Below are 14,563 nucleotides of genomic sequence, written 5' to 3' on the forward strand. Positions count from 1 at the left end.
GTGGGCTTATAGGCCCTCACCGTCGCTGTTGAAGGAACTGCTGCTACCCCTGCATACCTAATTAAAAACACTTCATTTGCAAAAACTCCTGGAGTGCTGTCTGTAATTCTGGAAAATATATGTATTGGGTGATCCATGAAATGGATTGTGTGGCTTGTCCTCTTCTGTCTTGCTGAGTGTCCAGTTGAGCTGATGCATTTCACATGGGGAGAGACCATGCTACACTATTTGAATTAACCATTACAAACCATTGTAACCTGTTCAATATATAGAGCCGAACTTCATTCATTAGGTGGAATAAAAAATTGCTTTATTCATAAAACATTTAGAGAATAAGTGTCTCTGTACAAAATGTATCCCATGTTTAAGAAAATGTTAAAATCTAGAAATGTACAAAAGTTTCATTTTAATATACAAATGTAAGTGCTTTACACTGGTCAAGTCCTTTGTGGGCTCAGAGATGGGCCATTCATTCTCTGGCCCACAAGCTGTGGCAGACCCTCCTTGGATAAGATGTTCAATTCTGGGGACGCAGCCATCCATTGTTTCACTGCCGTTCCATTTTGTTGTCCTGTAGTTCATAGTTAAATAATTAATAAAGTTTGGGAAAAAACAATGGGAGGAATGTATAAGGACTGGGGTTTTGCAGGGCATTCTTAAAAATTGCTGGCACACAACATCCCAGATCTACTTAGATGCTTCATTCAAAATCCTGAAGCCCCCTCTGCAGATGGGACCTGACTAGGTCCGACCTGGCACAGATTTTAGCTCTAGTCTTTGCCGGCTTTCTGGTGGGGCAAGTTAGAAAAGCCAGGAAACTAAAAGGGGATGGGGCTCTTTATCCAGTCTGTCATATTTAACCCTAGGGTTGGAGAGTATTATATATAGGATACAGTAAGTCAGTCTGATAGATCCCCTTTGAGGGTCATTGTTCTACTTACCTGTTCTGTTTCTATTTCATCTACATCCACATCTTCATTGTTTTCATCCACTGCAAGATTTTTAGATTTCAATTCCATGGAGATTGGGCCACTAAAGGCAGAGCAAATAGTCTTTTTATTTCTATATTTCAATAGTATATCTTATTAGATTAAAGAAAAATATCTAAATTGCATATATTAAATTATAGGTAAAAGTTGAGTTGGACTGTTAGCAGCTTTTAGAAGTTACTTTTCTGTCCAAGGTAAGAGAAAAGTTTATGGTGTCTGGTCCATTTGATTTTAAAGGCAACAATGCTAAACTGGAGGAACAGTTGTCACTTGCCTCTGCTAGAACCCTCATCAGCTGCTGCTACTCTTTACTTTCTTCATAGGAGAGAAACAGCTGTGTCCCCAAGGCTTTATCTTCTGTTCTACAGCTGTCTATCACCTGTGCTCCCAGCTGTCTTATCTTGTTTGTCTCTGAGTAGTTTAGTTTTACAGTGTTTTACCTTTTACATCTGATCATCAGAAAGAAAGTGTTCCAGCATACACCAAGTCACCCTGTTGCCTGTGTTTGGTGCTACAGCTTGGCATAATGGGTCATTACTGCATATCACTAAAACAACTAGGCCCACATACAGGATATCCTTTCAGCTCTCAAAATTATAGAATCAACAATACAAAAACAAAGAGCTAGAAAATGTTTAGAAAAAATAATGCACATATACAACTCCCAAAAGGATTGGGGAATTACAAAATGCTCCTGACGAAGCATCTGTGCGAAATGTGCGTCGGGGTGTATCTTTCGGCCTCCCCTCTGACTTCCCTCCGCCTGCCTTTATCATGCCTGTGGGTAAGCGTGACATGCATCACTGGAACTCTAACACCAGAAGGTACCTCTGGTTTATTTAATTGGTTCATTTAGCATTGTCCATCTTCCCCCACTTTTTGTCCTATTGCTGGACATAGCATTCTTTCATATTTAAATTTGGTACGCTTAGATTTTGGGGCACACGGAGGAGGGGGGTCGTAGGTACTCTGTGGTGGTCCCATTATCCATCTGGAACATCCTGTTTCCCCCATATTTTGTAATTCCCCAATCCTTTTGGGAGTTGTATATGACAGTATTTGGAATGTTAAAGTGTATATACATATTTTTTTCTAAACATTTTCTAGCTCTTTGCTTTGGTATTGTCATTACTGCATATCCCACAGATTCTTGCCCTAGTGCTTTATGCTTTTAATTACAAAGTGGCCCCCAACACTGTACTTACAGGGATACTGTGCTTTCTGAAGGTAGCAGGCGTGGTGCGTTTTGTTTCTTGTTTTTAGGAGGAGGCAGGGAATCCCGATCATCCATTCCATTCTTGCTCACCAGGCCTCTCCCAGGAACTGGGTCTGTAATGTAGAACATGCAGTTATAAAGGATCTGGTACAGCAGTCCTAAGTTTATTGAGGAAGTAAAACATTATATGGTATAGTATATAAGGCTGGAAAAAGACGCAAGTCCAACCTTTAAGAATTAAATAAATGTTTTATCCCCATAACGCATGATATTTTTTTGTCTCAAACGCGTACATAGACTGCGTGGAGGGACTTCTTACAAGAAATAATAAGTACTAAGGGTAGATAACATGGTAACACTGCTGTACATATTCCACAAATCAAACCTCCATACCCGTAGGCAGGACTTTTCTTGAGCTGTGCTAGTTCTCTGAAATATACTTCCTAAAAAGAGGTTCATTTCCAATAACCAAAATTTCAAATGTCCCCCAAGAACATCCAAGTAAGCAAATTCTATGACATCTACCCCACCCCTTCTCCAGTTTGCCCCACTATACACAATTCCTCAGAACCTGATCTATTCATCCAATACTATACTTCATAACTGTACATACATGTTGTCTCTACATGAATCCCACACGTTGCAAACTGCTTCCCAATATGTTATGGTCATATGAGCTGCTGATTCTCACCATACATTGGTTTCCTCTTTAAATGGTGGGGTGTGCTGGAAATAATGCGATCTCTAGAAAAGTAGCTTCCACATGAAGAGCTTTCTTCATCATGATTATCGAGCAAGGAATTGCTGTACACAGTAAGAGGATGCCAGCCTGCTCCTCTACAAAGCATCATCTGCTCACTGGCAAACCTCTGGAGATATCCATACCTGTGGAAACAGTGTAATTGTTATGCTGGACAATTCCATTTTTTTCTTAATAAAAACATGATGTCCTCATTCATCTAATTGAAATATGTGGAATAAAGGGAATCTGATTATCCATTGGATCTTCCAGAATTTTGGAGAATTGGAAGAGATGGCACAGAGATTACCTGCAGGTTTCCATGTAGTAAATCCAAAGCGGAATACAGTAGTAATGTAGTGTATGAGATTAATGGAAATCTCATACACTGCGGGAACAGCATTTATGATTTGGAGCATACCATTTAATTGGTGTGGAAAATAACCTTTACATTGCAAATGTTGTATTCCCCCCTCCCCCAGATTGTGACAACATGGCAGCACAAAACTTATTAGAATTTTGACTGTGTTCTACAGTATCAAACAAAAGGTCATGTATTTTACAACCCCATCCATGAGCCCACTGGCCGAGATGCAAAAGATAAGACTATTCTATTTTACAGGACCATTATTGCGTCCCATATAACTGCATCACAAAATGCAGAGTCAGCAAAATCTATTGTCATCTTGTACAAAGTGAGGTAATAGACATTATTGCCATCTGAATTAAAACCACCTTTAATTTACATCTAGCTTAGTCACAACTTCACTACATTAATATGTGACACATTGTCAAGTTTAATGTCTGCAGTTATGAAACGTCCTCATTCAATAGGAAGCCTTTATGCCTGAACTGGCACATTGTGCAGCATATGACTCAGAGAGAGATAATGCCAGACTGAAAAGTGATTTCAGTTTCTTTTAGCAGTGTATCAGAGGAAATATATTGCAGTGTAGGCAGAAAGAGCTAAAATTAAATCAAAGTCAAGTCATGTAGTAGGGGAAGGCTAGTGCTAGTACTAAACCAAAAAAATATAGGCTGCCACTGTCACATCACTTTAAACCTTTACTATAAGATTAGACAGCTAGGGGAGGGGACATAATTGGGGAGATTTATCAGAAGTATCTGTTAGCAGAACTGTTTGAGTTGCTCATGGAACCAATCAGAGCTCAGCCTTCCCTTTTACCACAGCTGTTTATAAAATGAAAGCTGAGCTCTGATTGGTTGCCAATGGGCAATCTCCCCTGTGTTATTCCCTGTATTAATGTCTGCTTCCCCCCACTTCTAATACAAGGAGGAACCAAAATGTGTAGGGTCTTCTGGCAATGTAAGGAATGCACAATTTTTAACAAGCTTATTTACGGTTCATAGATTGCATATTAAATATAAGCAACCAAAAAGAAAACTTAGGTTTGCCTGGATTGACATTTCAGGCACTATAAAAAAAATTAAAAAAAAAAGGCCACAGGCGTAAGATCTGCTAAAAATGAAGAGGCACAAGCTTCTTAGTAAATTTAGAAGAAAAATGTGGCTTTCTGATGCCAGAAAACTAGCTCTCACAGGGCACGTGATAAATCCCCAATGTTTCTGGTATAACAAGGCTTCAATGATTTGACAGCTTTATACTGTTCTTACGCCAGGGTTTTTTCCTAATAAATCTATTTTAGGAATGAAGTAAACACTGGAAATATTTTAATCACCCGTATTTACGTACAATGTCAGTTAGTTGGCGAAAACAGCATAAGCATGTATCCATATACAGCTCTGAATCCAGAGACACTTACACCAGCCTCTTGTCAGCTCGGAGGAGTTTGCTTGAGAACTCGCTGATCAGCATGAGAAACGGCAGATTGGGAGGAGGAAGGTTGTCCTCTGACGCTGGCTCCTTGAAAGCAAATTCGATGCCTTGCCTTAAAGTGTAGGTAATAGTACAGACAAGCAAAGTAATTGTCAATGATAGTCACATTTAGCAAAGGACAGCAATTCTAGCAAGCACTAATTTAGCACAACTAAAGATGTATTCTTTAAATCAGTGGTTGCCAACGACTGGGTCGTGGAACACTTCGTGGCTGCGGAGTGCCCTGTCCGATGCACAGCAGAGCCGCCGCGCACAGCCGGCTCTGCATTGCTAATGCTTGGTATCGCTAGAAAGCCACACCTTGCCACAGTGACCACTATCTTTTAGTCTCATATGTAACTGTCCCTGGTGCAAAAAAAGTTTGGGGGCCACTTCTTTAAATGACACATTCAATGGCTATACAATTACAATTTTCTTGAACTGATCCTGTAATACAGCTTCACAATTCCCATAACGCTTCCCTTAGATTATTGTACAAGGATGCCCAGAATGTAGCTGCTGTACCGACAATAAAACATTATGGGGAATTTTACCATTATAGAAAATAATACAGCCTGTAACAGTAAACAATTACACTTTACTCAGCCTGCAGTTATTGGGACTAAGATTTACTCAAAGTATATACCCCCCTCTATGTTCTACCTATATACAAGAGATCATAAAAATACGTGTAAATAGGATGTTTCTTCTAAGAAACTTTATCTCTTCAGGATATTGACACCTTATGGTTTTTTTTTTGGTTTCCAGCATGTTGTTTCTGTCCTGTTCCTGATCTCTGTACTCCACAAACTCACAAAATCTTATTCAAAGAGGTATTCCAGACATATGATGATATATATAGCATATATATATAATGCTATAAATGAATACAACAAAGCTCAGTGTCTTTAATCCCAAAATGGAGCTTAAATAGTTTGCTTTTACAATTTACTAACTTTTATGGGCTTCATAAAGTACAAAATGGCCACCACAAGTTACTACAACTCCCATGACCTCTCAGTAACAGATTCTCCCTCTCATGCTCTGCTCCCAGTGATGATCTAACAGACTGTCCTGCTCTGTTACAATATAAATGATGTGTGTAACTGCCATCACTGCACACCGCCCTTCTCATTACAAGACCAGCCATACTAGATGTACTGCAACCGACCAACTAGAGCCAAGCATACGACAATCACATGACCTGTTTCGCCGGTTGCAGGACATATGATGTAGCCATCTTCTGTCCCTTGTCTCCTATGCAGGGACAAAATCAATGGACTTATTAAAGTAGCATTTTAATTCTTCATTGTAGTGTATGTCAACAACAATTTTCATGCAAAATTTTAAACAACAACTAATTACATAAAAGCTTATATTTTAATGACCCATTTGAATATGAATTATGCCAATTCCTTCAATACCCTTTAAGCTGAATTGATAAGCATTCGGGTCAATGAGAGCATCTTGTGAGTACATAACCTTATACAAATCATGCGATGACCTTAGACCAGACACAGTCAGGCCACGTAATGCAGTCTTCATGTAGCCTGTGTATGAAGTGGCCCTTGGAGTCCATCTACAGGGGACAATTGCCTGAGACAAGATAAGCATGTAATTAAACTTTCAAGTCCTGTATTTATATGTGGGTGTTTCAGGCTGATGCTTTCTGCTCTCGTATTGTTTTCATTATGAGAATCTGATTTATTAATATTAGCGGCTCTATTTCAGTTCTGTTTTGCTCTTTCCCAATGTCTGCTACAAGTCATGGTGTTCTAAATAAATGACAGCCTAATATTGCCCTCATTGTTGTACGGTTAAGCATATAAATAGCACAGTAGATGTCAGGGGAAAAACCTTCACTTCACATACTTGTGCATCATAGCTATAGATTCCCTGCATTTCACGTGGTCCATGCCAAACGTTAGAGAAAAGCGGCGAGCCAGCTCCTTTATGTTAGTGAATGACGAGGAGGACTGGGTGGCACTGTCATGTGCTTCTCTGTGCTCCACAAACAGCTGCAGACACCACGCCATGCCAGGAAAAAAAAAGAAGCAAAGCTGTAATGGGTCAAGTCTTTTTCCAGAACAAGGACATTTAAGTTTTGTTAATTTGCATTCATTTTCAGCTGTCTCCAAATGACCTTCCTCCCAGTGTCAAGGGGTGCTATTTACAGTATACTGAATGAAATGGCAAGCATCTGTATTTCTATAATAACAAGACCACAGACGTGATAAGTCAAGCTTTCAGTTACGTGGCTAGATCACCAAGGAAAAAAGCATTGCTCTCGCAAATAACAGCACAGCAGCTCCTATTATCCACATCAATCCCAACGTGCAAACTGTTTAATGTGAACACCATACTTCTACCATGCTTACTGTCTAGAACAGGCCGGGGTATTGTACGGCCCGCTGGCCACATGCGGCCTCTGACAATACAGCGCAATGATGTCACCACGTCGCCAGGACAGAAGACAGCTGCCAACGGAGAGACCAGGGGGAAGGCAAGTACTTTTTCTTTTGTTCTTAAATGCTGTACTGCTATAAAAGGGGAGGATGGAATGGGGGGTAAAAAAGGGGGGCATAAGGAGAGGAGGCATTATAAAAAGGGGCATAAGGAGAGGAGGCACTATAAATTGAGGCATTATAAAAAGGGTCATAAGGAGAGGGGGCGCTATAAGTAGAAGCATTATAAAAAGGGGCATAAGGAGAGGGGGCCCTATAAATAGAGGCATTATACAAGTGGCATAAGGAGAGGGGGCCCTATAAATAGAGGCATTATACAAGTGGCATAAGGAGAGGGGGCCGTATAAATAGAGGCATTATACAAGTGGCATAAGGAGAGGGGGCCCTATAAATAGAGGCATTATACAAGTGGCATAAGGAGAGGGGGCCCTATAAATAGAGGCATTATACAAGTGGCATAAGGAGAGGGGGCCCTATAAATAGAGGCATCATACAAGTGGCATAAGGAAAGGGGGCCGTATAAATAGAGGCATTATACAAGTGGCATAAGGAGAGGGGGCCCTATAAATAGAGGAATTATACAAGTGGCATAAGGAGAGGGGGCCCTATAAATAGAGGCATTATACAAGTGGCATAAGGAGAGGGGGCCCTATAAATAGAGGCATTATACAAGTGGCATAAGGAGAGGGGGCCCTATAAATAGAGGCATTATACAAGTGGCATAAGGAGAGGGGGCCCTATAAATAGAGGCATTATACAAGTGGCATAAGGAGAGGAGGCACTATAAATAGAGGCATTATACAAGTGGCATAAGGAGAGGGGGCCCTATAAATAGAGGCATCATACAAGTGGCATAAGGAAAGGGGGCCGTATAAATAGAGGCATTATACAAGTGGCATAAGGAGAGGGGGCCCTATAAATAGAGGAATTATACAAGTGGCATAAGGAGAGGGGGCCCTATAAATAGAGGAATTATACAAGTGGCATAAGGAGAGGGGGCCCTATAAATAGAGGCATTATACAAGTGGCATAAGGAGAGGGGGCCCTATAAATAGAGGCATTATACAAGTGGCATAAGGAGAGGAGGCACTATAAATAGAGACATATATAAAGAGGGGCATAAGAAGAGAGGGCACTATAAATTGGGGCATTATAAAAGGGTCATAAGGAGAGGGCGCCCTATAAATTGTGGCATAAAAAAAGGCATAAGGAGAGGGGGCCCTATAAATTGGGGCATTATAAGAATAAGGGCATAATGTGAGAGGGGGCATTATGTATGGGGGAATAATGAGGAGGACATAATGAGAGAGGTCATAAGGTATTGAGTAGAACTGATCTAATGAAAACCCGTCAGGCAAAATAACCCCCTAAACTAAATATATTTTCATAAACTGCCATTAGAAAGCATTGACTCTATCCCTCCATTGTCCCTCTACATGCCTGTAAACTTAAGCAATGAGGTCCTAAAGCTGTATGCAAATGACCTGTGAAATGTCCAATGAGTCATTATCATATTCAAGCTGTCCAGCTTATTTATGAGTGGGAGGTACAGCCACATCCCCTCTGCTTGACTGACAGCCTGTATAATGATGTGAGGTATAATGGTGTAATGGCTCCTCCATGTGCTTCCTGGTGCTGGCGCCCCCCTGCAGCCTGTGTGTGTATGAGATACAACAGCTTCAGGCAGCCATGTTATAGGAGAATATGTCAGGTAGATATGTAGCTGATGTCTATGTCTCTCACATGTGTATTTGGAGGACAGAGCAGATAAAGCACAGACACTAGCAATGCTTCACTATACATTACACACAGACATGAGCAGGGGGAGGAGAGGGGAGGGGTAACAAGGGTGACATCATTGTCTCTCTCCATGTGACCAGCCTCATTTACATAATAAAGAAAATATGATTTTACAATGATTAATGTATGAATTGACTAGATAAAGGCTGTGATGGGATCATTCTGAGCTGCTCCAACTGGTAGTGGTAACAGAAATAGTAACAGACCTGATGACAGATGTTCTTTAAGCATTTTAATCTGGCCCTCTAAAACCTTCTAATTTCTCTATAGAAAGACTCAGTAACATATGCATTTAAAAAAAATTACTTCCAACCCAGCCAGAGGCTTGATCATCATGTTTTTTTACTTGCTAGTTTGAGATGTTTATGACACTTTGTCTGCATTTCATATCAATAACAGTCATTAAAGGGGTATTCCGGGAATATGAACGTCTGACACAAAAATCCTTGATGATATAACTAAATGAATGTAACAATACTCAATGTCATTAGTCACAAAACGGAGCCTAAATAGTTTGATTTTATGATTTACAAAGTTTATGGCCTCTGTAAAGTAGGTGGAGTTATCATTAAGATGGCCGCCACTGGAAACTTCAAGTCCCAAGATCCTTTAGTTCTTAGTAACTCCTCCTACCTCTCAGGCTCTGCTAACAGTGATGATATAACAGACTTTCTTGCTCTGTTACCATAGTGATGATGTGTAACTGCCATCACCACAACACTGTCCATACTGGATGCACTGCAACCAACCAACTACAGCCAAACTTAGTGGTGATCACATGACCTGCCCAGGCAGCTACAGAACATGTGATGTGGACATGTGACCAGCAGCCATCTTCTGTCCTGCAACGGACCGCGCGGAGGAAATTAACGGACTGATTAAAGGGCCAGTAGCATTTTAATTCTTCATTACATTAGATGTCCACAGCATTTTCTGCTAAGGGGAGCAAAATTTTAAATAACAACTAATTACACATTAGCTTATATTTTGAGTGCCCACTTGTATATGAATTATGCTGATTCCTGGAATACCCCTTTAAGCAGAGCTTATGAAGACAATGGATTTCATAACAAAACAGGCCAGTTCACATCTCAGTTATTTCATCATTTTCTTTTACATTGGTGGCTGACCACTCCTGGTTTTGGCTCACAATAACTGATGCAACAAACAAATAATATAAATAGGATGTGCAAATAAAATATCATTTTTAAACTGGATATTATTGTAAACAGGATTAATAAGATTCTCTGCAAACACGAAGCAGACCTTCCAACCCAATTAGTAACCTAGTCTCCCTCATAAGAAATCTCTTCAGCTCTCCTATATCCTTTTCAAAATGTGGAGCCCAAAACAGAATCCCAAATAAAATTCCAAAAAATGGGGGACTTGTAAGCTAGCTTTCTGGCATAAAAGCCCTGAAATAATCGCAGTGCCTTGCGAACCTACAGGCATTGCGATTATTTTCCCCAAGTAAGTGGATACAGGTGCAGCCACTGGTGGAGTGGGCCGGTGCGGGTGTACCTATCCTGCACTCTCGCTATAGCCAGCGGGCGTTCAGGTCTGAACAGTCACTGGTAATAGCACAATTCTAGAATTGTATGCTAACCGCCCCTCCCAATACAGCAAGAAACTGGAGCCAGAGAGGTGGTGCGTACGATAAATCTCCCCCAATAAGTATACCAGAAAATGAATCAAGCTTAGACAAGTCTGTGCCATTCTAATGTTTTAATATCCAACAATCCAATCCAACAACATATCCAATAATTGCAGTCATTCAGCGAAGCAGATAACCATCTTTAGCCTTTATACCAGGCTTTTTATCTCCTATAAGGGATTCTAGTCTTATGTTCTTACCTGTTTCAAGCAAAGAATCAAGGTTTTTGCACTCTCTATCCTGTTGACCTGTCTTGTTCGACTTAAGGTTTCCTTAATTATGTCACCAAAATCATTGTAGGTCTAAAATATCAACAAAAAACAATATTATCCATACTGCCCTGCTCATGCTGTAACTCACAGGGAATCTCCCTTTGCTATTTGAAATAAAAAAAATATTAAGTTACAGAAATGTGTTTGTTTTAAAAGGAAGTCTACCATCAAAATCAACTTCCTCTATTGTGATGAGATTAGTCATCGGGAGGGGAAAGTGCTGAGGGACCAGAGAGAAAGGGTGAGACAGTAGGGAACATTTAATTACACAGTCCAGCGCGTTCCCCGAAAGTCCATTGTCCAACGAGAATGCACTGTGCCGCAATTCACTAAGATTGTGCGCCCGATATCCTGCATGTGTCGCCGGAGTTCACCTTCTTCTCCCTGGTGTATGTAAGTGCTCGGTCTTGCGACACAATTTGAAAGTTAAATCCCACACTCAGTCCGAATCCGTCGGATTATCCAACCGCACTCCCACCGATTTGTGTCGCATGAAAGACGGCGCAGCTGCGCCAAAATCTGACCGCGTGCAACACAATCCCATTAAATACCTGACAACCCTGAAAACGGCGCAAAGTCCGATGATAGTGCAGCGTGCGACCCTTAGTAAATAGTCCCAGTGTTACAGCCTACCGCGTGGAGGGGCTCTGGGTAAAGTTGATTTTATAAGGAAGGATAACTAATATATGAAGATTGCCACATCCACAGTGCCTGGATCTATAAGTAAGGCACCTTGCACACAAACATTGTGGGGACGTATATCTGGCCGCACAATTTGCGGTTGGATATGTGCCCCCATAGCCTATGGTGCCCGGCAGCAGTACGGTGAGCACACACGTTTTTCCACCATACTGTCGCCGGGAAAAAGATAGAGCATGCTCTATATTTTCCCATAAGTACGGCCAGGCATCCCTATGGAGAGGGGACCAGTTTATGATGCTTGATTTTTATGGTATATTTCCTTCAAGTTGCCTTCTTTGCCACTTCTTGATTTTTTCTTCTACACTGTGTTTGTACTATCTGTGTAGCATATGTGTGTTACATAGAAATAATCAATAGGCTGCTGTGGGCCTGGGGATACATGCTGAGGAAAGGATGCAAAGTCAGCAATTGTAATATGCAATAATAGATGACATGCTGCAAATTCTATAATGAAAATGAAACACATCCATTATGCCAGTGATGTAAATCTCTTGCTGTTAAGTGACAATTCCACTCTGGGGCACCCACAGTGATTTTGCACCATGTATCCCTGTGTCCATAGACTTCTTTGTTGTTCTATACTATGTAATAATACTATGATACTGAATATGCTAATATTATTCATAGCATAGTGGAAGCACCCTTCTTTGAGCCTGTAGATGAGCTTATATACTCATTTATCTGCAATGAAGGCCAACACATATTCCTTTCCTGCATAAAGAAAAAAACAAACTAAAAAAATAAACTAAATTGTAGTGTATTACATTGATACATGTAGCTAAATTGAAACATACAGTAAGAAAGAAATATTATCTCTCCGGATGTTATTTACCTTCATATATTGCTTATAAATCTCTGCTACAGCAGACATTTCCACTATGCTGGAAGATATCAGCTTGCAATAAACCGCTAGCAACATCCTCTTCCTATGTAAAATAACCAGGGTCATGTCCTCATTGGTCTCGGATACAACAGCATCTTAAAATAATAAAAAATGGTTACTTGTGAATACATGAACCCTGAACAAGTCATATTAGAAGACATCCCAATCCCATCGCTGACTGTAGTATGACGTCCAGCTTAGATGATACTGGCCTCATTGTGTGTGCAGCTGCTGGTACACATCTCGCATGTAACACGGATTCACAACAGGCATCTCAGACTATGATGAAGAATATAGAAAGGAGTCTACATAATGCCAATGTATTTTTCTATGAAACACGCTACTAATGTTAACTTGTGGATTATCATCTCTCCTATACCATTATAAATGTAGACTTTCATAAAAACACAATATAAAGTTACAAAGTGTAAGAGATAAAAGATAAATTATATCAATGCTGCTATAATATCAACAAAATAATTATTCAAAATAAAGAAAATTGCCATTAATTTCTGTCGGAATACTGACAGGATCTGGAATATGTGAACTATATGTGCATAGTCTGATGATTTTACAGCAATTTATTTGCCCTTCTATGGGTCTGACAAAGATTTCCAAGTGAGGGACTTCCGAGCCCTAAACACTGAATAGAGCGGCACTTCACATCTTGCCTGCTGCTCCCTTGATACTCCTAACCATGATCTTGAATCAGGGGACTAGCATGTTTAGAATATCTTTTAAATATAATTTAAAGAAAATAAGACGCAATTTTGAACAAAATCACCTTTGCCCTTTTCTTCCTCAGCCTGAAAAACATGTCGGCGGACAAAAGAGAGCAGTTCTGACTCCAGTGCTGAATCTATACTGTAAATCAATCTGCATCCTCTGTTGTGTAGTAACATAAGCAAGTCGCACAGGGAAAGGAAGGCCTGAAAAACATGCATTTACATAACAGGTTTTAAGACAACATTTAATAGGACTAAAATGAAATGTATTTAGTTGGTTATATGAAAATATGTATTCTTTTCTTTTACACACAGGGCAATGTCCACATCTGTGTCAGACGTTCTCTTAGGGTTCCAGTGTTCACCGAAAATCAGAGTAAGCTTTATCCACCCCTTCTTCTGGTGACTGTGATATGATGGACCATCAACGGCAGAAATTGTGTTAACTTAGCCTCAGCTTAGCTGCCGAGATATGTTGTCACTTGTGTTTGATAGCAGTGTGACCAGATAAGCCATACAGCATTGATGAAACAGGGGCATAATATCCAAGTAGCCAATTCTGAAGACTGTCTCAGAGAAGAGCTGCATTAACTACATACTCCACTCAATTGACTAAATGATTAATATAATACTGGGCTGCAAGCACATACATTTGTATTCTTTAGGCTTCCAAAACATAGTAGATAGTTGTTATGCATATGCTTGGCTAGCATTACATGCTCAGACATGAATGTGCGGCTCAGGCCAGGCGTGCATGAGTGGTCAATATCATGAGTCACTGGTATAAAACTCAGGCAGTAAAAAACACCAAGTAGCCTAAACAATAATACAGGGATATGTCCCATTTCATTATATTGCTAGTCCACCAGTATGTACTTATTATTGCTTCACATCGTAAACTTCCTGGGACATATTGGGGTGTTGTATCAAGAAGGCGCAGCAGATTTGTCTCTCATTTTCATTTTATTAAATATATGTAGAAGACTTCCTTTAACACAGCACTTACCTGCTCTCTAATAGACTTATTTTTATGATCAAGGTACTTCCTACACAGCTGGAAAAAGTCTTTCACCCGAGCTGCAAAAATATTAAACTCATCCTATTGATATGAAGAGACACACAAAAAATGTATTTCATCATATTACACTTTTATACATAAAATTGAATTCAATGAAATTCAAGTAAAAGTATAAAACATACCTGTGTATGTGAATTCTCTATGACTGGTAAGAGCTGCCATACTATGGCATAATACATACACTGGAGGGCAGGCAGCAGAAG

General features: G+C 40.1%; 1 protein-coding gene across 2 annotated transcripts in view; it reads right to left on the reverse strand.

Moving 5' to 3' along the window:
• Positions 1-293: 293 nt before the first annotated feature.
• The window catches only part of LOC140118142 (cohesin subunit SA-2-like), a 49,370-nt gene continuing 35,100 nt past the window's right edge, over positions 294-14,563 (reverse strand). For both annotated transcript variants that reach the window (XM_072135640.1, XM_072135639.1), the window contains exons 23-33: positions 14,483-14,563; positions 14,289-14,381; positions 13,342-13,486; positions 12,507-12,652; positions 10,901-11,002; positions 6,654-6,799; positions 4,729-4,854; positions 2,897-3,090; positions 2,195-2,318; positions 942-1,032; positions 294-571 (exon numbers count right to left, since the gene is read on the reverse strand). In XM_072135640.1, coding sequence (XP_071991741.1) covers positions 548-571; positions 942-1,032; positions 2,195-2,318; positions 2,897-3,090; positions 4,729-4,854; positions 6,654-6,799; positions 10,901-11,002; positions 12,507-12,652; positions 13,342-13,486; positions 14,289-14,381; positions 14,483-14,563 — 1,272 coding nt within the window. In that variant the 3' untranslated portion in view covers positions 294-547. The remainder of the gene's footprint in view (positions 572-941; positions 1,033-2,194; positions 2,319-2,896; positions 3,091-4,728; positions 4,855-6,653; positions 6,800-10,900; positions 11,003-12,506; positions 12,653-13,341; positions 13,487-14,288; positions 14,382-14,482) is intronic.

The sequence above is a fragment of the Engystomops pustulosus genome, chromosome 2 (genome assembly GCF_040894005.1).
Source record: "Engystomops pustulosus chromosome 2, aEngPut4.maternal, whole genome shotgun sequence".
In the NCBI taxonomy this organism is placed as follows: Eukaryota; Metazoa; Chordata; class Amphibia; order Anura; family Leptodactylidae; genus Engystomops; species Engystomops pustulosus.